Below are 24,878 nucleotides of genomic sequence, written 5' to 3' on the forward strand. Positions count from 1 at the left end.
GTCTAGGGTGTGAGATGCCAGCTCATACATAGTATATGTATATTGGATTTTATTATAAATTTCCGTCCAGGTTGGGCTGCCTGTCTTCCAATAATGCTTATATATTTTTAAAGGGACAGTAAAGTGAAAATTAAACTTTGATGATTCAGACAGCATACAATTTTAAACAAATTTTTATTTGATTTCTGTTATCTAATTTGTTTTGTACTCTAGGTGTCCTTTGTTGAAAAGCATACCTAGGTGGGCTCAGCAATGCACTACTGGGATCTAGCTGCTGATTGTGGGGGCTGCGCATATATGCCTCTTGTCACTGGCTCACCTGATGTGTTCAGCTAGCTCCCAGTAGTTCATAACTTCTCCTTCAACAAAGGATACCAAGAAAATGAATACAATTTGAGAAAATTGGAAAGTTGTTTAAAATGGTATACTGGGTTTTATGTCCCTTTAAGCAAATGGCAGATTTTAAACCAAAAGTGCTCAAAGCAATTTCTTTTTGTTTAGAACAATTTGAATGTCAAATATGAATTTTAATACTGCAAGTTACATTAAAAATTGGGAAATTTTATATTTATTTTACATCATTCAAATGTGTTTAGAACAGAAAAATGATACTAACGCTTTTGCTTCACAGTTTAAAATGATTCACCTAATGGGGCCTGGGCATGCTGCAAAAAAAGAAGGGGTGGACGTGACCCAATAAAAAGCATTTTGTAACCCAGTGTTGGGTCCAAACCCTTAACTTAAATGAACCCTTCATGTTCTTGGCCACTCCCATAATTCATCACTTTAGTTTTATTAGTATAGTGCTAATTTGGATCAGCCATTGTAAAAGCTTAGTATTTTACCACTAAGCTTGCTCCTCGCAGTGATTGTTTAGTAAGAGAACCTTTTGGGATCTAATGTGACTTCTTCTCTTTTGAAGCTGCAGGCATCACCAACGCATGAGGAAGAAGCTGAAGAAATTGATGTTGAGAATGGGCAGAGCAATCACTCCAAGACTAAAAAAGAGGAGGCTGCTCAAGGAGATCACGGTGGACATGGAGGAGGGCACGGAGATCATGGTGGAGAGGTATGAGTGAAGGGTTGGTGGAGTTACTACTAGGCAACATCATGTTCCGTTATATGTTTATTTGACTGTTTCCAGGAAATAATTTCAGTAGATGCAGATGAGATTTTTACCATATAACGGTAGTGGTGATAGAAATCCTACATCTGTAACCCAATTAATTACAATACTTGTAGTACCCTCACATCTCTTGGCCACTTAAAGTGACGGTAAACTCTCCCGTTTATAAAAACAGATGCGGAATGTTAGTGATGTTTTAGATGCAGTTTGTCATTAGTTGTATTTAAGATGCGCTGTAACTTACTTTCTAATATAGATATGGAATTCAAATTCTCCGAGCATTGTATTTTATTATGTATTTTTCGATTATGCAATTCTACTGTATTTATTAGTTCTTGAATTTGAAGTGTACAATCTCATTGTATAAGACAATTATAAACTAAATGGGTGTGTCATTTTGTAATTTCCTCTTCTGTCATTATCAGTTTGATTTTGGAGACATCTTTGTCCACCAAGCCATTCACACCATAGAGTACTGTCTCGGCTGTATATCCAACACCGCTTCCTACCTGCGTCTCTGGGCTCTGAGTTTGGCGCATGCACGTAAGTTTCTGTTTTTTGTTCTTTATTATATTAAAAGAGTTTACAAATATACAATGTCATGCCTACTTAAAGGGACAGTCTACACCAGAATTTTTATTGTTTACAAAGATAGATAATCCCATTCCCTAGTTTTGCATAACCAACACAGTTATATAAATACACTTTTTACCCCGGTGATTACCTTGTATCTAAGCCTCTGCAAACTGGCCCCTTATTTCTGTTCTTTTGACAGACATACATTTTAGCCAATCAGAGCTGGCTCACTGGAACTCCACATGCGCGAGTACAGTGTTATCTATATAACAAACATGAACTAACACCCTCTAGTGGTGAAAACTGTCAAAATGTCCTGAGAGAAGAGGCGGCCTTCAAGGGCTTAGAAATTAGAATATGAACCTTCTAGGTTTAGCTTTCAACTAAGAATAACAAGAGAACAAAGCAAAATTGGTGATAAAAGTAAATTGGAAAATTGTTTAAAATTACATTATCTATCTGAATCATGAAAGTTTATTTTGGACAAGACCCTTTAATTGATATCATCTTGAGAACTAGGATGTAAGGCAGCTTTGTAATTCTACTTAATAATAAACCAATTAAAGGAACATGAAACCCCAAACATTTATTTTATAATTCAGATAGAGCATTCAATTTTAAACAACTTTCCAATATACTTCCATTATCAAATTTGCTTTGTTTTCTTGGTATCCTTTAATGACTTAGGAGCAATGCATTACTGGGAGCTAATTAATGCTTTGGGTCAGCCAATAACATGAGGCATATATGTGCAACCACCAATCAGCAGCTCATGAACCTACCTAGGTATACTTTTGAACAGAGGATACCAAGAGCACAAAACAAATGAGATACTAGAAGTAAATTGGAAAGTTGTTTAAAATTACATACTCTATCTGAGTCATCAAAGAAAAAAATTGTGTTTCATGTCCCTTTAAATTATATATACTACTGACTATTATACCCTGTTGTGGTAACGGCTCGGCAGCTATATAGATGACATTTAGTCAAGGTGGAATAATGTTCCCAAGAGTGCATAGAGTTACAGTACTATTTATGAGTACACTAAGTGTGTTCAAAACATAGTGTGCAAATAACTGCAGATGATTCATGATTGACAATTATTAGCTAATATTGTTAAACATTTATACATTGATATTTTCTCCACTGATTTAGTGCAATCAGTACATTGAGATTTTGCATCCAATGTGTGTGTTGTTTACTCAGGTCAAATGCAGAACAAAAAAATAAATTGAGTTTGATGGCCACAATAATATTTGCTCTGCGAGATGGTCCAGATGCTTCTAATATCAGACACGGTCTACAATACTACTAGGTACATTAGTTACTCCGTAAGTGTTTTGGACTCACGCCATTTTCCTTTGTTAATAATACACTTACAATAAACAAAGGTCCATCATTTACAAAATAAATGATAACACAATCTATAAACAGCAGCTTAGCAACCCAAAAAAGAATGTGCATTTATTTGCGATTAATTATTTTAATCTGCAATTAATTTTTTATCATTGTGACAGTATGTTTATTTTTATTTTTATCTGCTTTTCTCTTGCCAGAGTTGTCCGAGGTGCTTTGGAGCATGGTCATGCACTATGGCCTGAATAGTGCAGGATGGGGAGGGCTCGTTGGCGTCTTCATTATCTTTGCTGCTTTTGCTGTCCTTACGATAGCCATCCTGCTGGTCATGGAGGGGCTCTCTGCCTTCCTGCACGCTCTTAGGCTTCATTGGTAAGTTCCATATTAATACCCATATTGCATACAACATCTGCCTGAAACAAGAATGCTTTAGTGAAAGATCCTTAATTCTACTAATTATTGTATCTATTAATGATCCACATTTCCAGTCATTACTTTTTTGTGTAGGGTTTTTAAATTCAAACCCATTTAAATCCATTTAAGAAACCAAGGCCTAGATTTGGAGTTTTGTCGGTAACGACCCGAAAAACTAACGCCGGCTTTTTTCTGGCCGCACCATAAAAATAACTCTGGTATCGAGAGTCCACATAAAGGCTGCGTTAGGCTCCAAAAAAGGAGCGTAGAGCATTTTTAGCGCAGCTTCAACTCTCGATACCAGAGTTGCTTACGGACGCGGCCAGCCTCAAAAACGTGCTCGTGCACGATTCTCCCATAGGAAACAATGGGGCTGTTTGAGCTGAAAAAACCCCAAACACCTGCAAAAAAGCCGCGTTCAGCTCCTAACGCAGCCCCATTGTTTGCTATGCGGTAACCCTTCCTACGTCTGCACTTAACACTCTAACATGTACCCCGAGTCTAAACACCCCTAACCTTACACTTATTGACCCCTAATCTGCCGCCCCCGCTATCGCTGACCCCTGCATATTATTATTAACCCCTAATCTGCCGCTCCGTAAACCGCCGCTACTTACATTATCCCTATGTACCCCTAATCTGCTTTCCCTAACACCGCCGACCCCTATATTATATTTATTAACCCCTAATCTGCCCCCCACAACGTCGCCTCCACCTGCCTACACTTATTAACCCCTAATCTGCCGACCGGACCTGAGCGCTACTATAATAAAGTTATTAACCCCTAATCCGCCTCACTAACACTATCATAAATAGTATTAACCCCTAATCTGCCCTCCCTAACATCGCCGACACCTAACTTAAATTATTAACCCCTAATCTGCCGACCGAATCTCGCCGCTATTCTAATAAATGTATTAGCCCCTAAAGCTAAGTCTAACCCTAATACTAACACCCCCCTAAGTTAAATATAATTTAAATCTAACGAAATTAATTAACTCTTATTAAAAAAATTATTCCAATTTAAAGCTAAATACTTACCTGTAAAATAAATCCTAATATAGCTACAATATAAATTATAATTATATTATAGCTATTTTAGGATTTATATTTATTTTACAGGTAACTTTGTATTTATTTTAACCAGGTACAATAGCTATTAAATAGTTAAGAACTATTTAATAGCTAAAATAGTTAAAATAATGACAAAATTACCTGTAAAAGAAATCCTAACCTAAGTTACAAATAAACCTAACACTAGACTATCAATAAATTAATTAAATAAACTACCTACAATTACCTACAATTAACCTAACACTACACTATCAATAAATTAATTAAATACAATTGCTACAAACAAATACAATTAAATAAACTAGCTAAAGTACAAAAAATAAAAAAGAACTAAGTTACAAAAAATAAAAAAATATTTACAAACATAAGAAAAATATTACAACAATTTTAAACTAATTACACCTACTCTAAGCCCCCTAATAAAATAACAAAGCCCCCCAAAATAAAAAAATGCCCTACCCTATTCTAAATTACTAAAGTTCAAAGCTCTTTTACCTTACCAGCCCTGAACAGGGCCCTTTGCGGGGCATGCCCCAAGAAATTCAGCTCTTTTGCCTGTAAAAAAACATACAATACCCCCCCCCAACATTACAACCCACCACCCACATACCCCTAATCTAACCCAAACCCCCCTTTAATAAACCTAACACTAAGCCCCTGAAGATCATCCTACCTTGTCTTCACCATACCAGGTTCACCGATCGGTCCAGAAGAGCTCCTCCGATGTCCTGATCCAAGCCCAAGCGGGGGGCTGAAGAGGTCCATGATCCGGCTGAAGTCTTCATCCAAGCGGGCCAGAAGAGGTCTTCCATCCAATTGAAGTCTTCATCCAAGCGGCATCCATCCGGAGCGAAGCGGCAGCATCCTGAAGACCTCCACCGCGGAACATCCATCCTGGCCGACGACTGAACGACGAATGACGGTTCCTTTAAATGACGTCATCCAAGATGGCGTCCCTCGAATTCCGATTGGCTGATAGGATTCTATCAGCCAATCGGAATTAAGGTAGGAATATTCTGATTGGCTGATGGAATCAGCCAATCAGAATCAAGTTCAATCCGATTGGCTGATCTAATCAGCCAATCAGATTGAGCTTGCATTCTATTGGCTGATCGGAACAGCCAATAGAATGCGAGCTCAATCTGATTGGCTGATCGGATCAGCCAATCGGATTGAACTTGATTCTGATTGGCTGATTCCATCAGCCAATCAGAATATTCCTACCTTAATTCCGATTGGCTGATAGAATCCTATCAGCCAATCGGAATTCGAGGGACGCCATCTTGGATGACGTCATTTAAAGGAACCGTCATTCGTCGTTCAGTCGTCGGCCAGGATGGATGTTCCGCGGTGGAGGTCTTCAGGATGCTGCCGCTTCGCTCCGGATGGATGCCGCTTGGATGAAGACTTCAATCGGATGGAAGACCTCTTCTGGCCCGCTTGGATGAAGACTTCAGCCGGATCATGGACCTCTTCAGCCCCCCGCTTGGGCTTGGATCAGGACATCGGAGGAGCTCTTCTGGACCGATCGGTGAACCTGGTATGGTGAAGACAAGGTAGGATGATCTTCAGGGGCTTAGTGTTAGGTTTATTTAAGGGGGTTTGGGTTAGATTAGGGGTATGTGGGTGGTGGGTTGTAATGTTGGGGGGGGTATTGTATGTTTTTTTTTACAGGCAAAAGAGCTGAATTTCTTGGGGCATGCCCCGCAAAGGGCCCTGTTCAGGGCTGGTAAGGTAAAAGAGCTTTGAACTTTAGTAATTTGGAATAGGGTAGGGCATTTTTTTATTTTGGGGGGCTTTGTTATTTTATTAGGGGGCTTAGAGTAGGTGTAATTAGTTTAAAATTGTTGTAATATTTTTCTTATGTTTGTAAATATTTTTTTATTTTTTGTAACTTAGTTCTTTTTTATTTTTTGTACTTTAGCTAGTTTATTTAATTGTATTTATTTGTAGCAATTGTATTTAATTAATTTATTGATAGTGTAGTGTTAGGTTAATTGTAGGTAATTGTAGGTAGTTTATGTAATTAATTTATTGATAGTCTAGTGTTAGGTTTATTTGTAACTTAGGTTAGGATTTCTTTTACAGGTAATTTTGTAATTATTTTAACTATTTTAGCTATTAAATAGTTCTTAACTATTTAATAGCTATTGTACCTGGTTAAAATAAATACAAAGTTACCTGTAAAATAAATATAAATCCTAAAATAGCTATAATATAATTATAATTTATATTGTAGCTATATTAGGATTTATTTTACAGGTAAGTATTTAGCTTTAAATTGGAATAATTTATTTAATAAGAGTTAATTAATTTCGTTAGATTTAAATTATATTTAACTTAGGGGGGTGTTAGTATTAGGGTTAGACTTAGCTTTAGGGGTTAATACATTTATTAGAATAGCGGCGAGATTCGGTCGGCAGATTAGGGGTTAATAAATGAAGTTAGGTGTCGGCGATGTTAGGGAGGGCAGATTAGGGGTTAATACTATTTATGATAGGGTTAGTGAGGCGGATTAGGGGTTAATAACTTTATTATAGTAGCGCTCATGTCCGGTCGGCAGATTAGGGGTTAATAAGTGTAGGCAGGTGGAGGCGACGTTGTGGGGGGCAGATTAGGGGTTAATAAATATAATATAGTGGTCGGCGGTGTTAGGGGCAGCAGATTAGGGGTACATAAGGATAACGTAGGTGGCGGCGCTTTGCGGTCGGCAGATTAGGGGTTAATAAGTGTAGGCAGGTGGAGGCGACGTTGAGGGGGGCAGATTAGGGGTTAATAAATATAATACAGGGGTCAGCGGTGTTAGGGGCAGCAGATTAGGGGTACATAAGGATAACGTAGGTGGCGGTCGGCAGATTAGGGGTTAAAAAATTTTTTTCGAGTGTCGGCGATGTGGGGGGACCTCGGTTTAGGGGTACATAGGTAGTTTATGGGTGTTAGTGTACTTTAGAGTACAGTAGTTAAGAGCTTTATAAACCGGCGTTAGCCCAGAAAGCTCTTAACTACTGACTTTTTTTCCTGCGGCTGGAGTTTTGTCGTTAGATGTCTAACGCTCACTTCAGAAACGACTCTAAATAAAGGAGTTAGAAAAATCCCATTGAAAAGATAGGATACGCAATTTACGTAAGGGGATCTGCGGTATGGAAAAGTCGCGGCTGGAAAGTGAACGTTAGACCCTATTTTGAGTGACTCCAAATACCGGCGGTAGCCTAAAACCAGCGTTAGGAGCCTCTAACGCTGGTTTTCACGGCTAACGCCAAACTCTAAATCTAGGCCCAAGAAAACACATTTATTGCAAGTTATTTAAATGCTTCCCTTGCAGGCTAACCTTGCATTAGAAAGAACTGGAACCCTATATATAGCGTAGCTACCCTTATAACGAGATATATCCACACATCTCTTAAATTGAAATGCAAACCAAAAATAAGTGTGCGCTTAAAAAGAGAGCTATAAAATCATGATAGATATAAAAATATATAGGAGTCAGCTATGGGCTAGATTACAAGTGAAGCGCTAGTTTATCGCGCGCCCGCAGTGGCTGGTTATTGCTCGCGGTAGCATTTAGCACTTATAAAATTAACCAGAAATCAGATCATTTCACATTGCACCTCACCTGTAATACCAGTGCATAGTTGCGTGCACTGGTATTACAAAGTGGAGCACAAATATAAAGCAATTTCACTTGTCTGAATGTGTTCAACTTCAAACTTGTTCTAAGATCTGTTCTGAAAGAGAAGAATCACTCACTGGAATCCAAAATCCATATACCTTAAATTTCTCTGCTCGCTCGTTTAATACTGTAGTAACGGCATGTAACATCCCTCTACCTTAGTGTTCTCCAGAAAAAGGTTCAGGCACTTCCGTCATCTGTGAGGGTCACGTTTTGCTGCTCAGCCAACCAGGGGAGCGGATTGCCGGTACAATAATATAAGTTCTCTGTATCTAATCTACAGCACTGGAGCAACTTTTTGCATTAGTACAATTCCACAGCTGTGTTCAAATCTATAAGAAAAACTATTTACAAATGGCTAGATTACGAGTTTTACGTTAGCCTTAAAAAGCAGCGTTGAGAGGTCCCAACACTGTTTTTTTCCTAATGCTGGTATTACGAGTCTTGCAGGTACAGGTGTACCGTTCTCTTTTTTTCCATGACTCGAGCATACCGCAAATCCATTTACGTAAATTGAGTTTCCTATCTTTTCAATGGGATTTTCCTAACGCCGGTATTACGAGTCTTGGAAAAAGTGAGCAGTACACCCTCTCCTGTCAAGACTCCTACCGCATTTAAAAGTCAGTAGTTAAGAGTTTTATGGGCTAACGCCGTAACATAAAACTCTTAACTAAACTGCTAAAAAGTACACTAACACCCATAAACTACCTATTAACCCCTAAACCGAGCCCCCCCCCACATTGCAAACACTTAAATACATTTTTTAACCCCTAATCTGCTGACCGGACATCGCCGCCACTTCAATAAATATATTAACCCCTAAACCGCTGCACTCCCGCCTCGCAAACATTAGTTAAATATTATTAACCCCTAATCTGCCGTCCCTAACATCACCGACGCCTACCTACATTTATTGACCCCCTAATCTGCCGCCCTCAACGTCGCCGCAGCTATATTAAATGTATTAACCCCTAAACCTAAGTCTAACCCTAACTCTAACACCCCCTAACTTAAATATAATTTTAAATAATCTAAATAAAATTACTACAATTAACTAAATAATTCATATTTAAAACTAAATACTTACCTATAAAATAAACCCTAAGCTAGCTACAATATAACTAATAGTTACATTTATATCTAGCTTAGGGTTTATATTTATTTTACAGGCAACTTTGTATTTTTTTTAACTAGGTACAATAGTTACTAAATAGTTATTAACTATTTAATAACTACCTAGCTAAAATAAGTACACATATACCTGTAAAATAAAACCTAACCTAAGTTACAATTACACCTACTACACTATCATTAAATAAATTAACTAAATTAACTACAATTAATTACAATTAAATTAAATAAACTAAAGTACGAAAAAAAAACAAACACTAAATTACAGAAAATAATAAAATAATTACAATTTTTTTAAAACTAATTACACTTAATCTAATCCTCCTAATAAAATAAAAAAGCCCCCTAAAATAAAAAAGCCCTACCCTACACTAAATTACAAATAGCCCTTAAAAGGGCTTTTTGCAGGGCATTGCCCCAAAGTAATCGGCTCTTTTACCTGTAAAAAAAAATACAATACCCCCCAACATTAAAACCCACACACCCAACCCTACTCTAAAACCCACCCAATCCCCCCTTAATAAAACCTAACACTAACCCCTTGAAGATCACCCTACCTTGAGACGTCTTCACCCAACCGGCCGGAAGTGGTCCTCCAGACGGTCTGAAGTCTTCATCCTATCCGGGCAGAAGAGGTCCTCCAGACGGCCAGAAGTCTTCACCCAGGCGGCATCTTCTATCTTCATCCATTCGGAGCGGAGCGGGTCCATCTTCAAGACATCCGACACGGAGCATCCTCTTCTTTCTGACGATTAACACTAAATGACGGTATCTTTAAGTGACATCATCCAAGATGGCGTCCCTTCAATTCCGATTGGCTGATAGAATTCTATCAGCCAATCGGAATCAAGGTAGAAAAAATCCTATTGGCTGATCCAATCGGCCAATAGGATTGAAGTTCAATCCTATTGGCTGATCCAATCAGCCAATAGGATTGAGCTTGCATTCTATTGGCTGATTGGAACAGCCAATAGAATGCGAGCTCAATCCTATTGGCTGATTGGATCAGCCAATAGGATTTTTTCTACCTTAATTCCGATTGGCTGATAGAATTCTATCAGCCAATCGGAAATTGAAGGGACACCAACTTGTATGACGTCACTTAAAGGTACCGTAATTTAGTGTTAGTCGTCGGAAAGAAGAGGATGCTCCGCATCGGATGTCTTGAAGATGGACCCGCTCCACTCCGGATGGATGAAGATAGAAGATGCAGCCTGGATGAAGACTTCTGGCTGTCTGGAGGAAGTCTTCTGTCTGGATAGGATGAAGACTTCTGCCCGTCTGGAGGACCACTTCTGCCCTGTTGGGTGAAGACGTCTCAAGGTAGGGTGATCTTCAAGGGGTTAGTGTTAGGTTTTATTAAGGGGGGATTGGGTGGGTTTTAGAGTAGGGTTGGGTGTGTGGGTGGTGGGTTTTAATGTTGGAGGGGTATTGTATTTTATTTTTACAGGTAAAAGAGCTGATTACTTTGGGGCAATGCCCCACAAAAAGCCCTTTTAAGGGCTATTTGTAATTTAATATAGGGTAGGGATTTTTTTTTTATTTTGGGGGGCTTTTTTATTTTATTAGGGGGATTAAATTAGGTGTAATTAGTTTAAAAAACTTGTAATTATTTTATTATTTTCTGTAATTTATTGTTTTTTTCCGTACTTTAGTTTATTTAATTTAATTGTAATTAATTGTAGTTAATTTAGTTAATTTATTTAATGATAGTGTAGTGTTAGGTGTAATTGTAACTTAGGGTAGGTTTTATTTTACAGGTAAATTTGTACTTATTTTAACTAGGTAGTTATATAGTAGTAATAACAATTTAATAACTATTGTACCTAGTTAAAATAAATACAAAGTTGCCTGTAAAATAAAAATAAACCCTGAAATAGCTACAATGTAACTATTAGTTATATTGTAGCTAGCTTAGGGTTTATTTTATAGGTAAGTATTTAGTTTTAAATAGGAATTATTTAGTTAATAATAGTAATTTTATTTATATTTATTTAAATTATATTTAAGTTAGGGGATGTTAGGTTTGACTTAGGTTTAGGGGTTAATATATTTGTTATAGTGGCGGCGATGTGGGCGGCAGATTTGGGGTTAATAAATGTAGTTAGGTTGCGGCGACATTAGGGACGGCAGATTAGGGGTTAATAAATATAATGTAGGTGGCGGTGATGTTGGGGGCATCAGATTAGGGGTTAATAAGTATAATGTAGGTGGCAGCGGTGTCCGGAGCGGCAGATTAGGGGTTAATAATATAAAGCAGGTGTCGGCAATGTCGGGGACGGCAGATCAGGGGTTAATAAGTGTAAGATTAGGGGTGTTTAGACTCAGGGTTCATGTTAGGGTGTTAGGTGTAGACATAACTTTTATTTCCCCATAGGAATCAATGGGGCTGCGTTAGGAGCTGAACGCTGCTTTTTTGCAGGTGTTAGGTGTTTTTTCAGCCGAATCTGCCCATTTGATTGTTATGGGGAAATCGTGCACGAGCACGCTTAGCCAGCTCACCGCTACCGTAAGCAGTGCTGGTATTGAGGTGAGATGTGGAGCAGCTCACTTTTTTGCGGCTAACGCCGGGTTTAAAAAAACCTGTGATGACAGCGTTGTCTGTAGGTGAGTGGTGAGCTGAAACTGTTCGTTAGCCCCGCAAGCCTTACCGACAAAAACTCGTAATCTAGTCGTATATTTTTTCAAGTTTTCCTTGGGTAATTTTTGCCTGTTTCAAGTAGCATTTCTTGGCTGTGTGCGCAGCATTCTTGCACATGCACATTTCATATCTTTTATTAAAAAAAAAAAAGAGAAATACTAATACAAAGCTATAGTGAACTGTTTAAGCATACAGGGACATAAAAGTGCAAAAATAAAATATATTTTTCTGCGTTTTATTGTTGCATTATATTGCTTGTATATAACTATGTGTTTAACTCCTGAGAGAGGGTAAACATATAGTTCCATTTAAGAAGCTACATGCAGACATGGTTCCCAGGCAGGGAAATCATGATTGGGCAAGACCATTTTTACACACTCCCACAAGAGCAGGGGCTGTTAATCCGCCTAGTTGGATCAGTTTGGGTGATTTTAACCCACCGCCTCTCAGAGAGGTTAGGAAGCAGCAGACTTACAATCACTTAATGCTTTTTAAAGGGACAGTAAACTCAAAATGTAAATGATTTGGATAGAGCATGATATTTCCAGTTTACTTCTATTATTAATTTTGCTTAGTTCTCTTGGTATCGTTTATTAAAGAGTAATCCTAAGTGCTTTTTTTTTAAATTCTTTAATTCATTTTTTCTTAATTTTCTGCAGTGTAGGATCCCCCATTTCCCTTCCACCTCTATAATCCCTCCCAAACAGCTCTCTAACCCTCCCCCCTTCCAATGATGTCTGCTATCTTAGGTACTGGCAGCTGTCTGCCAGTACTCAGTTTGCATTAGTTTATTATTTGTATTTATTAATTAATAAAACACATTTTTCTGTAGTGTAATTAAATACAAGTTATAGAGAGTTGCGCCCCTAAGGATATCAGGGCTGAAGGTTAACTATTTTATAGTATATATCCAAAGTATAAATTATGGCATATATATAGACTCTTACAGAAACTTATATAAAGAAAACTTATATAAAAAAACTCATATAAAGAATTCATATGCAACCATTTGATCAATCAGTTAAATACATAAAGAATTTTTTAATAATACATATAATAAAATACACTTCTAAAATGCAGTTGGGGCCACAACTAACTAAATGAATAGTTGGATATTCCCAGCAGAAAATATAAAAAATATATATAAAAAAGTTTTAATAGATGTATCTATATAGACACCTTTTTAAGTCTTCAAAAAGTGCAATCAATCTGTGCAAAATGGATACTTGCTGATTTAATCTATGTCGTTATTTATATTTGGGGCAGAATTTGCAACAACCTCTTTGTAACAGCTTGTGTTTATATAATGTGGCGTTCCTCAGCCGTTATTTACTCTGAAACAGCTGTGATAGATTTTTAGCCAATCAGCTTGTTGGTCATTCGAATGTTCAGTTTTTAAATGTAAAAGCAGTTCTTAAATGTTTCACAAAAGAACGGTATGTTTCCTTTACACTTTTTCAAAGTCTCTTCATGCAATAGTCTCTTATTGGTGCAACTTTCTAACCGCTCGTAACATAAAGGGGCTCTTACCTCGTATGCTCTGATGTGTTCCGGAGGCGGCTTCTTTATTCAAGCCTTACCTGAGCCTTCCACTTTAGTTACCGGGTATCTTGGAAAGTGCCCATATGATTCCATTGTTTTGATATTAAGCTGCAGCTTGTATTTGGCTTTTGTAGAACTTATTGTATAGGGTCTTCAAACAGCAGAAAGCTTTTCCTATTGCCTTCAGTGAGGTAACTTTTTTTATATATATTTTTTATATTTTCTGCTGGGAATATCCCACTATTAGTTTATTCATTTACACCTAGATTTAGAGTTCTGCGTTAGCTGTCAAAAGCAGCGTTAAGGGGTCCTAACGCTGCTTTTGGCCGCCCGCTGGTATTTAGAGTCAGGCAGGAAAGGGTCTAATGCTCACTTCCAAGCCGTGACTTTTCCATACCGCAGATCCCCTTACGCCAATTGCGTATCCTATCTTTTCAATGGGATCTTCCTAACGCTGGTATTTAGAGTCTTGGCTGAAGTGAGCGGTAGACCCTCTACCGACAAGACTCCTAACGCCAAAAAAAGTCAGTAGTTAAGAGCTTTATGCGCGAACGCCGGTTTATAAAGCTCTTAACTACTGTGCTCTAAAGTACACTAACACCCATAAACTACCTATGTACCCCTAAACCGAGGTCCCCCCACATCGCCGCCACTATAATAAATATTTTTAACCCCTAATCTGCCGACCGCCGCCACCTACATTATACCTATAAACCCCTAATCTGCTGCCCCTAACATCGCGGACACCTACATAATATTTATTAACCCCTAATCTGCCCCTCCGAATGTCGCCACTACCTTACTACACTTATTAACCCCTAATCTGCTGACCAGACCTCGCCGCCACAATAATAAATAACCCCTAAACCGCCGCACTACCGCCTCACAAACACTATAATAAATTGTATTAACCCCTAATCTGCCTTCCTTAACATCGCCGCCACCTAACTTCAAGTATTAACCCCTAATCTGCCGACTGGACCTCACTGCTACTATAATAAATGTATTAACCCCTAAAGCTAAGTCTAACCCTAACACACCCTAAATTAAATATAATTTTAATCTAACGAAATAAAATAAATCTTATTAACTAAAGTATTCCTATTTAAAACTAAATACTTCCCTGTAAAATAAACCCTAATATAGCTACAATATAACGAATAATTATATTGTAGTTATTTTAGGATTTATATTTATTTTACAGGTAACTTTGTATTTATTTTAACTAGGTACAATAGCTATTAAATAGTTATTTACTATTTAATAGCTACCTAGTTAAAATAATTACAAAATTACCTGTAAAATACATCCTAACCTAAGTTACAATTTAAACCTAACACTACACTATCAATAAATTAATTAAATAAATTACCTACAATTACATACAATTAAATAAACTAAACTAAATTACAAAAAAAACACACTAAATTACAAAAAATAAAAAAAGATTACAAGAATATTAGGCTAATTCCACCTACTCTAAGCCCCCTAATAAAATAAAAAAGCCCCCCAAAATAATAAAGGTCCCTACCCTATTCTAAATTAAAAAGTAACCAGCTCTTTTACCAGCCCTTAAAAGGGCTTTTTGCGGGGCATGCCCCAAAGTAATCAGCTCTTTTGCCCCCCAACATTAAAACCCACCACCCACATACCCCTACTCTAACCCAAACCCCCCTTAAATAAACCTAACATTACCCCCCTGAAGATCTCCCTACCTTGAGTCGTCTTCACCCAGCCGGGCCGAAGTCTTCATCCGATGGGGCAGAAGAGGACATCCAGACCGGCAGAAGTCTTCATCCTATCCGGGCAGAAGAGGACATCCGGACCGGCAGAAATCTTCATCCAAGCGGAATCTTCTATCTTCATCCATCTGGAGCGGAGCGGAGCCATCTTCTTCCAGCCGCGGATCCATCCTCTTCAACCGACGCCTACTCGCCGAATGAAGGTTCCTTTAAATGACGTTATCCAAGATGGCGTCCCTCGAATTCCGATTGGCTGATAGGATTCAATCAGCCAATCGGAATTAAGGTAGGAAAAATCTGATTGGCTGATTAAATCAGCCAATCAGATTGAGCTTGCATTCTATTGACTGATCAGAACAGATTAGGGGTTAATAAGTGTAGGTAAGGTAGCGGCGACTTGGGGGGGGCAGATTAGGGGTTAATAAATATAATATAGGGGTTGGCGGTGTTAGGGGCAGCAGATTAGGGGTTCATAGGGATAATGTAGGTTGCGGTGGTGTACGGAGCGGCAGATTTGGGGTTAATAATATAATGCAGGTGTCAGCGATAGCGGGGGCGGCAGATTAGGGGTTAATAAGTGTAAGGTTAGGGGTGTTTAGACTCGGGGTTCATGTTAGGGTGTTAGGTGCAGACTTAGTGAGTGTTTCCCCATAGGAAACAATGGGGCTGTGTTGGGGGTTAACGCTGCTTTTTTGCAGGTGTTAGGTTTTTTTCCATCCCAAACTGCCCCATTGTTTCCTATGGGGGAATCGTGCACGAGCACGTTTTGCCAGCTTACTGCTACCGTAAGCAACGCTAGTATTGAGGGTTGAAGTGGAGCTAAATTCAGCTCAACGCACCCTTTTCTGAGCCTAACGCAGCCACTCAGACAACTCTCAATACCAGCGTTGTCTTAAGGGTGCGTTGGGAAAAAAAGCTGTGTTAGCTACGCGGGTCTTTACCGACAAAACTCTAAATCTAGGCGTTAGTTAGTTGTGGCCACAACTGCATTTTAGAAGTGTATTTTATTATATGTATTATTAAAAAATTCTTTATGTATTTAACTGATTGATCAAATGGTTGCATATGAATTCTTTATATGAGTTTTTTATATAAGTTTTCTTTATATAAGTTTCTATAAGAGTCTATATATATGCCATAATTTATACTTTGGATATAGACTATAAAATAGTTAACCTTCAGCCCTGATATCCTTAGGGGCGCAACTGTCTATAACTTGTATTTCATTTTAGAAAACTTGAACGTTTCTGAGGGGATAACATATTGTTTGAGTGTGCATAGAAGGTGCCCCTAATTAGTGAGATCTAGAGGAACCAATTGTATGATTTTTATAGTTCTGTATTGTAATGGTCCCCCCTCTGTGTCACTGACTGTACTGATGATCTGGCTTCCTATGGTAAGGGAAGTGTGATCATTGCTCCCTTACCATATGAAGGCAGATACATTCTGCATGTGCCTCTGTGTTGGACGTAGGTACTACATAAACAGGGTGTTTCTGGACAAAGTACTCTGTGATATAATACCTATGCCTATTTGGCACAAGGGGTTAATGATTACTTTTAAGGTTTCCCTTCACTGGGAACAAGGTGGACAAAGGGTGTTAATGAAAATGTGCAAACCAAAAGACTTGTAATACAATAATATTGTCAGTTGCAATATACTAGCTGAAGCAAACAGTCTACCACCTCACATTACACTACTGGTGTAGTTAGTCCCCATGTTGTGTAGGGCACCTTTGGATATTGACTTGATCATTGAGACATACATATATGTACTTGACAGGATAACATCTAATGTTGGTTTCTCCAACATAGGTGTGTCCGGTCCACGGCGTCATCCTTACTTGTGGGATATTCTCTTCCCCAACAGGAAATGGCAAAGAGCCCAGCAAAGCTGGTCACATGATCCCTCCTAGGCTCCGCCTACCCCAGTCATTCTCTTTGCCGTTGTACAGGCAACATCTCCACGGAGATGGCTTAGAGTTTTTTAGTGTTTAACTGTAGTTTTTCATTATTCAATCAAGAGTTTGTTATTTTCAAATAGTGCTGGTACGTACTATTTACTCAGAAACAGAAAAGAGATGAAGAATTCTGTTTGTATGAGGAAAATGATTTTAGCAACCGTAACTAAAATCCATGGCTGTTCCACACAGGACTGTTGAGAGCAATTAACTTCAGTTGGGGGAACAGTTTGCAGTCTCTTGCTGCTTGAGGTATGACACATTCTAACAAGACGATGTAATGCTGGAAGCTGTCATTTTCCCTATGGGATCCGGTAAGCCATGTTTATTACGATTGTAAATAAGGGCTTCACAAGGGCTTATTTAAACTGTAGACTTTTTTTTGGGCTAAATCGATTGATATTAACACTTATTTAGCCTTGAGGAATCATTTATTCTGGGTATTTTGATTTAATAATATCGGCAGGCACTGTTTTAGACACCTTATTCTTTAGGGGCTTTCCCAAAGCATAGGCAGAGTCTCATTTTCGCGCCGGTGTTGCGCACTTGTTTTTGAGAGGCATGGCATGCAGTCGCATGTGAGAGGAGCTCTGATACTTATAAAAGACTTCTGAAGGCGTCATTTGGTATCGTATTCCCCTTTGGGTTTGGTTGGGTCTCAGCAAAGCAGATACCAGGGACTGTAAAGGGGTTTAAAGCTTAAAACGGCTCCGGTTCCGTTATTTTAAGGGTTAAAGCTTCCAAAATTGGTGTGCAATATTTTCAAGGCTTTAAGACGCTGTGGTGAAAATTTGGTGAATTTTGAACAATTCCTTCATGTTTTTTCGCAATTGCAGTAATAAAGTGTGTTCAGTTTAAAATTTAAAGTGACAGTAACGGTTTTATTTTAAAACGTTTTTTGTACTTTCTGATCAAGTTTATGCCTGTTTAACATGTCTGAACTACCAGATAGACTGTGTTCTGAATGTGGGGAAGCCAGAATTCCTATTCATTTAAATAAATGTGATTTATGTGATAATGACAATGATGCCCAAGATGATTCCTCAAGTGAGGGGAGTAAGCATGGTACTGCATCATTCCCTCCTTCGTCTACACGAGTCTTGCCCACTCAGGAGGCCCCTAGTACATCTAGCGCGCCAATACTCCTTACTATGCAACAATTAACGGCTGTAATGGATAATTCTGTCAAAAACATTTTAGCCAAAATGAACCCTTGTCAGCGTAAGCGTGGCTGCTCTGTTTTAGTTACTGAAGAGCATGACGACGCTGATATTAATATCTCTGAAGGGCCCCTAACCCAATCTGAGGGGGCCAGGGAGGTTTTGTCTGAGGGAGAAATTACTGATTTAGGGAACATTTCTCAGCAGGCTGAATCTGATGTGATTACATTTAAATTTAAATTGGAACATCTCCGCATTTTGCTTAAGGAGGTATTATCCACTCTGGATGATTGTGAAAATTTAGTCATCCCAGAGAAACTATGTAAAATGGACAAGTTCCTAGAGGTGCCGGGGCTCCCAGAAGCTTTTCCTATACCCAAGCGGGTGGCGGACATTGTTAAGAAAGAATGGGAAAGGCCCGGTATTCCTTTCGTCCCTCCCCCCATATTTAAAAAATTGTTTCCTATGGTCGACCCCAGAAAGGACTTATGGCAGTCAGTCCCCAAGGTCGAGGGAGCGGTTTCTACTTTAAACAAACGCACCACTATTCCCATAGAGGATAGTTGTGCTTTCAAAGATCCTATGGATAAAAAATTAGAAGGTTTGCTTAAAAAGATGTTTGTTCAGCAGGGTTACCTTCTACAACCCATTTCATGCATTGTCCCTGTCACTACAGCCGCATATTTCTGGTTTGATGAACTGCTTAAGGTGCTCGATAGTGACTCTCCTCCTTATGAGGAGATTATGGACAGAATCAATGCTCTCAAATTGGCTAATTCTTTCACTCTAGACGCCTCTTTGCAATTGGCTAAGTTAGCGGCTAAGAACTCTGGGTTTGCTATTGTGGCGCGCAGAGCGCTTTGGTTGAAATCTTGGTCGGCTGATGCGTCTTCCAAGAACAAGCTACTAAACATTCCTTTCAAGGGGAAAACGCTGTTTGGTCCTGACTTGAAAGAGATTATCTCTGATATCACTGGGGGTAAGGGCCACGCCCTTCCTCAGGATCGGCCCTTCAAGGCAAAAAATAGACCTAATTTTCGTCCCTTTCGTAAAAACGGACCAGCCCAAGGTGTTACGTCCTCTAAGCAAGAGGGTAATACTTCTCAGGCCAAGCCAGCTTGGAGACCAATGCAAGGCTGGAACAAGGGAAAGCAGGCCAAGAAACCTGCCACTGCTACCAAGACAGCATGAAATATTGGCCCCCGATCCGGGACCGGATCTGGTGGGGGGCAGACTCTCTCTCTTCGCTCAGGCTTGGGCAAGAGATGTTCTGGATCCTTGGGCGCTAGAAATAGTCTCCCAGGGTTATCTTCTGGAATTCAAGGGACTTCCCCCAAGGGGGAGGTTCCACAAGTCGCAGTTGTCTTCAGACCACATAAAAAGACAGGCGTTCTTACATTGTGTAGAAGACCTGTTAAAAATGGGAGTGATTCATCCTGTTTCATTAAGAGAACAAGGGATGGGGTTCTACTCCAATCTGTTCATAGTTCCCAAAAAAGAGGGAACGTTCAGACCAATCCTAGATCTCAAGATCTTAAACAAATTTCTCAAGGTCCCATCGTTCAAGATGGAAACCATTCGAACTATCCTTCCTTCCATCCAGGAAGGTCAATTTATGACCACGGTGGATTTAAAGGATGCGTATCTACATATTCCTATCCACAAGGAACATCATCGGTTCCTAAGGTTTGCATTCCTGGACAAACATTACCAGTTCGTGGCGCTTCCTTTCGGATTAGCCACTGCTCCAAGGATTTTCACAAAGGTACTAGGGTCCCTTCTAGCGGTGCTAAGACCAAGGGGCATTGCAGTAGTACCTTACCTGGACGACATTCTGATTCAAGCGTCGTCCCTTCCTCAAGCAAAGGCTCACACGGACATTGTCCTGGCCTTTCTCAGATCTCACGGCTGGAAAGTGAACGTGGAAAAGAGTTCTCTATCCCCGTCAACAAGGGTTCCCTTCTTGGGAACAATTATAGACTCCTTAGAAATGAGGATCTTTCTAACAGAGGCCAGAAAAACAAAGCTTCTGGACTCTTGTCGGATACTTCATTCCGTTCCTCTTCCTTCCATAGCTCAGTGCATGGAAGTGATCGGGTTGATGGTGGCGGCGATGGACATAGTTCCTTTTGCGCGCATTCATCTAAGACCATTACAACTGTGCATGCTCAGTCAGTGGAATGGGGACTATACAGACTTGTCTCCGAAGATACAAGTAAATCAGAGGACCAGAGACTCACTCCGTTGGTGGCTGTCCCTGGACAATCTGTCTCAAGGGATGATGTTCCACAGACCAGAGTGGGTCATTGTCACGACCGACGCCAGTCTGATAGGCTGGGGCGCGGTCTGGGGATCCCTGAAAGCTCAGGGTCTTTGGTCTCGGGAAGAATCTCTTCTACCGATAAATATTCTGGAACTGAGAGCGATATTCAATGCGCTCCAGGCCTGGCCCCAGCTTGCGAGGACCAGGTTCATACGGTTTCAATCAGACAACATGACGACTGTTGCGTACATCAACCATCAGGGGGGAACAAGGAGTTCCCTAGCGATGGAAGAAGTAACCAAAATTATTCTCTGGGCGGAGTCTCACTCCTGCCACCTGTCTGCTATCCACATCCCAGGAGTGGAAAATTGGGAAGCGGATTTTCTGAGTCGTCAGACATTGCATCCGGGGGAGTGGGAACTCCATCCGGAAATCTTTGCCCAAGTCACTCACCTGTGGGGCATTCCAGACATGGATCTGATGGCCTCTCGTCAGAACTTCAAAGTTCCTTGCTACGGGGCCAGATCCAGGGATCCCAAGGCGGCTCTAGTGGATGCACTAGTAGCACCTTGGACCTTCAAACTAGCTTATGTGTTCCCGCCATTTCCTCTCATCCCCAGGCTGATAGCCAGGATCAAGCAGGAGAGGGCGTCGGTGATCTTGATAGCTCCTGCGTGGCCACGCAGGACTTGGTGTGCAGATCTGGTGAATATGTCATCGGCTCCACCTTGGAAGCTACCTTTGAGACGAGACCTTCTTGTTCAGGGTCCGTTCGAACATCCGAATCTGGTTTCACTCCAGCTGACTGCTTGGAGATTGAACGCTTGATTTTATCGAAGCGAGGATTCTCAGATTCTGTGATCGATACTCTTGTTCAGGCCAGAAAGCCTGTGACTAGAAAGATTTACCACAAAATTTGGAAAAAATATATCTGTTGGTGTGAATCTAAAGGATTCCCTTGGGACAAGGTTAAGATTCCTAGGATTCTATCCTTCCTTCAAGAAGGATTGGAAAAAGGATTATCTGCAAGTTCCCTGAAGGGACAGATTTCTGCCTTGTCGGTATTACTTCACAAAAAGCTGGCAGCTGTGCCAGATGTTCAAGCCTTTGTTCAGGCTCTGGTTAGAATCAAGCCTGTTTACAAACCTTTGACTCCTCCTTGGAGTCTCAATTTAGTTCTTTCAGTTCTTCAGGGGGTTCCGTTTGAACCCTTACATTCCGTTGATATTAAGTTATTATCTTGGAAAGTTTTGTTTTTAGTTGCGATTTCTTCTGCTAGAAGAGTCTCAGAATTATCTGCTCTGCAGTGTTCTCCTCCTTATCTGGTGTTCCATGCAGATAAGGTGGTTTTACGTACTAAACCTGGTTTTCTTCCAAAAGTTGTTTCTAACAAAAACATTAACCAGGAGATTATCGTACCTTCTCTGTGTCCAAAACCAGTTTCAAAGAAGGAACGTTTGTTGCACAATTTGGATGTTGTTCGCGCTCTAAAATTCTATTTAGATGCTACAAAGGATTTTAGACAAACATCTTCCTTGTTTGTTGTTTATTCAGGTAAAAGGAGAGGTCAAAAAGCAACTTCTACCTCTCTCTCTTTTTGGATTAAAAGCATCATCAGATTGGCTTACGAGACTGCCGGATGGCAGCCTCCCGAAAGAATCACAGCTCATTCCACTAGGGCTGTGGCTTCCACATGGGCCTTCAAGAACGAGGCTTCTGTTGATCAGATATGTAGGGCAGCGACTTGGTCTTCACTGCACACTTTTACCAAATTTTACAAGTTTGATACTTTTGCTTCTTCTGAGGCTATTTTTGGGAGAAAGGTTTTGCAAGCCGTGGTGCCTTCCATTTAGGTGACCTGATTTGCTCCCTCCCTTCATCCGTGTCCTAAAGCTTTGGTATTGGTTCCCACAAGTAAGGATGACGCCGTGGACCGGACACACCTATGTTGGAGAAAACAGAATTTATGTTTACCTGATAAATTTCTTTCTCCAACGGTGTGTCCGGTCCACGGCCCGCCCTGGTTTTTTTAATCAGGTCTGATATTTTATTTTCTTTAACTACAGTCACCACGGTACCATATGGTTTCTCCTATGCAAATATTCCTCCTTAACGTCGGTCGAATGACTGGGGTAGGCGGAGCCTAGGAGGGATCATGTGACCAGCTTTGCTGGGCTCTTTGCCATTTCCTGTTGGGGAAGAGAATATCCCACAAGTAAGGATGACGCCGTGGACCGGACACACCGTTGGAGAAAGAAATTTATCAGGTAAACATAAATTCTGTTTTTTGTGTCTCTGTAGGGTGGAATTCCAGAACAAGTTCTACTCAGGCACTGGCTATCTTTTCAGTCCATTCTCCTTCCAGGGAATCTTGGATGGAACAAGTGATGATTAAATTGGAATGCTGACCCAAAAATAACTCATCTATTTATTAATTCCAATTCCAGATGGAATTGTTCTAAATTACTTTCTCTATTTCAAATAAGCACACACCTTCTGCAGAAGATCCTCACTACATGGGATTTATACCCTTCTAGAATTTGTACTGAAAAATCCCAGAATGCTAATGTTAAAAAGCAAGAAAATTTGGAAAAAAAATTGGCTGCAGAACTATTTAATGTACAAAAAGAACAATTAGAATAACAGTTGTTTAAAAAATAAAGTGTAATTTGTTTTTCTACTTGCATCCTAGACTTTATATTAAAAAAACATTGTCTTCTATGTGTGCTTATTTTGCTTTGAAAGTAATAATTCTAATGTATTTGATTGTAGCAAAAAATATATTTATTTTTTCTCCCGGTGATGTGATTTTTTTTATAACTTATAGAAAATATATCAAGGACACTGAAGTCAAAATGTACCTTCCATAACAAGCTTAAAAACGTTCTAATTTATTTCTAGCGCCTTTACTTATTTAGCTTGGTACACTTTGTTGAAACTTCTCCATAGGAGCATACTGAGGTAGGCTTATGGAGCCTGCATGTTTCTTGAAAACTATATGACACTAATGTTGCAATACAATACCATTTTATACTACGTGTTTTTATGTCAAAATTATGTTTATTTGTTTTATGCGATTTTTAGATGACCAAAAAATGGTGTGAGACATATTTTAAGGTATACGTCTCCTTCACATACTAAAGGGACATAGTACAATTTGTACTGTAGATTTAGTTTACAACTTTTAATAGTAGATACAGAGTATAAATGTATTGCAAATTGCTTCATTAGGTTTATGTTTGTATATGAAATGGCTGTTTTTGCTGATTAAAACCTCAATCCTTTGTTCTCAAAAACACGCCCATATAATTGGCCTGAGCCTGCAGAAATACTAGACCTCCTAATCTTATCTTCTATCTATTTTTCTATATTGATGACAAGAATTTTATGGCACAATTTATGTATCCAAGAATTTCTGTATTTGGAAATCACAGATGATTTTTTTTGCATGATGTACCGAGTCCACAGATTCATCCTAACTTGTGGGATATTGTCCTTCCTGACAGGAAGTAGCAAAGAGAGCACCACAGCAGAGCTTTCTATAAAGCTCCCCCCTTAACTCCACCCCCCAGTCATTCTCTTTGCTGGCTCTAAGCAGGAAGAGTAAAGAGAAGAGGTGTTAAACTGTTAGTTTTATTTTATCTTCAATCAAGTGTTTTGTTTTTTTTAAATGGTACCGGTGTTGTACTATTTACTCTCAGGCAGGACATAGATGAAGATTTCTGCCTGGAGGATGATGATCTTAGCATTTGTAACTAAGGTCCACTGCTGTTCCCACAGAAGCTGAGGAGTATAGGAAAACTTCAGTGTGAGGAACGGTTTCTTGCTATACAGCAATGTGGTATGTTCAGTCATATTTTCTGCAGAGACTGTGTTAACTCAGAAAGGCTGACAGTGTCCCCATTAGGGGAAGGGTAAGCAGTAATCCTAGTGTTATAAGAGGTTTTTACTAGCTTGCATAAAGGGTTAATTTTTTGTGGGCACTGGGAGTAACGTTTTCTGTTTTATGGGACATTTGCTTGAGGGTTCTTTGGGGTTGTTTATAACCCACATGGCTTTCAGGCAGGGTTTGTTAGTTTTGGGTAGGCCCCAGCAACATCGAGTGAGGTAGGCGGGGCCTACATTTCCAAGCAGCAAGCAACTTCTCCTGAGGTCCTGATAGTCTTCTGAGGGACTAATTGAAGCTTTAAACCCCATATTATCGCTTCCTAAGGGCAGGTAGG

General features: G+C 39.6%; 1 protein-coding gene across 1 annotated transcript in view; it reads left to right on the forward strand.

The window, feature by feature from the left end:
- The window catches only part of ATP6V0A4 (ATPase H+ transporting V0 subunit a4), an 85,971-nt gene extending 62,515 nt beyond the window's left edge, over positions 1-23,456 (forward strand). Inside the window, exons 18-21 of the mRNA XM_053718942.1 lie at positions 923-1,069; positions 1,552-1,669; positions 3,259-3,430; positions 22,957-23,456. Coding sequence (XP_053574917.1) covers positions 923-1,069; positions 1,552-1,669; positions 3,259-3,430; positions 22,957-23,050 — 531 coding nt within the window. The 3' untranslated portion in view covers positions 23,051-23,456. The remainder of the gene's footprint in view (positions 1-922; positions 1,070-1,551; positions 1,670-3,258; positions 3,431-22,956) is intronic.
- The last annotated feature ends 1,422 nt before the right edge of the window (positions 23,457-24,878 follow it).

Source organism: Bombina bombina, chromosome 6 (assembly GCF_027579735.1).
Source record: "Bombina bombina isolate aBomBom1 chromosome 6, aBomBom1.pri, whole genome shotgun sequence".
Taxonomy (NCBI): Eukaryota; Metazoa; Chordata; class Amphibia; order Anura; family Bombinatoridae; genus Bombina; species Bombina bombina.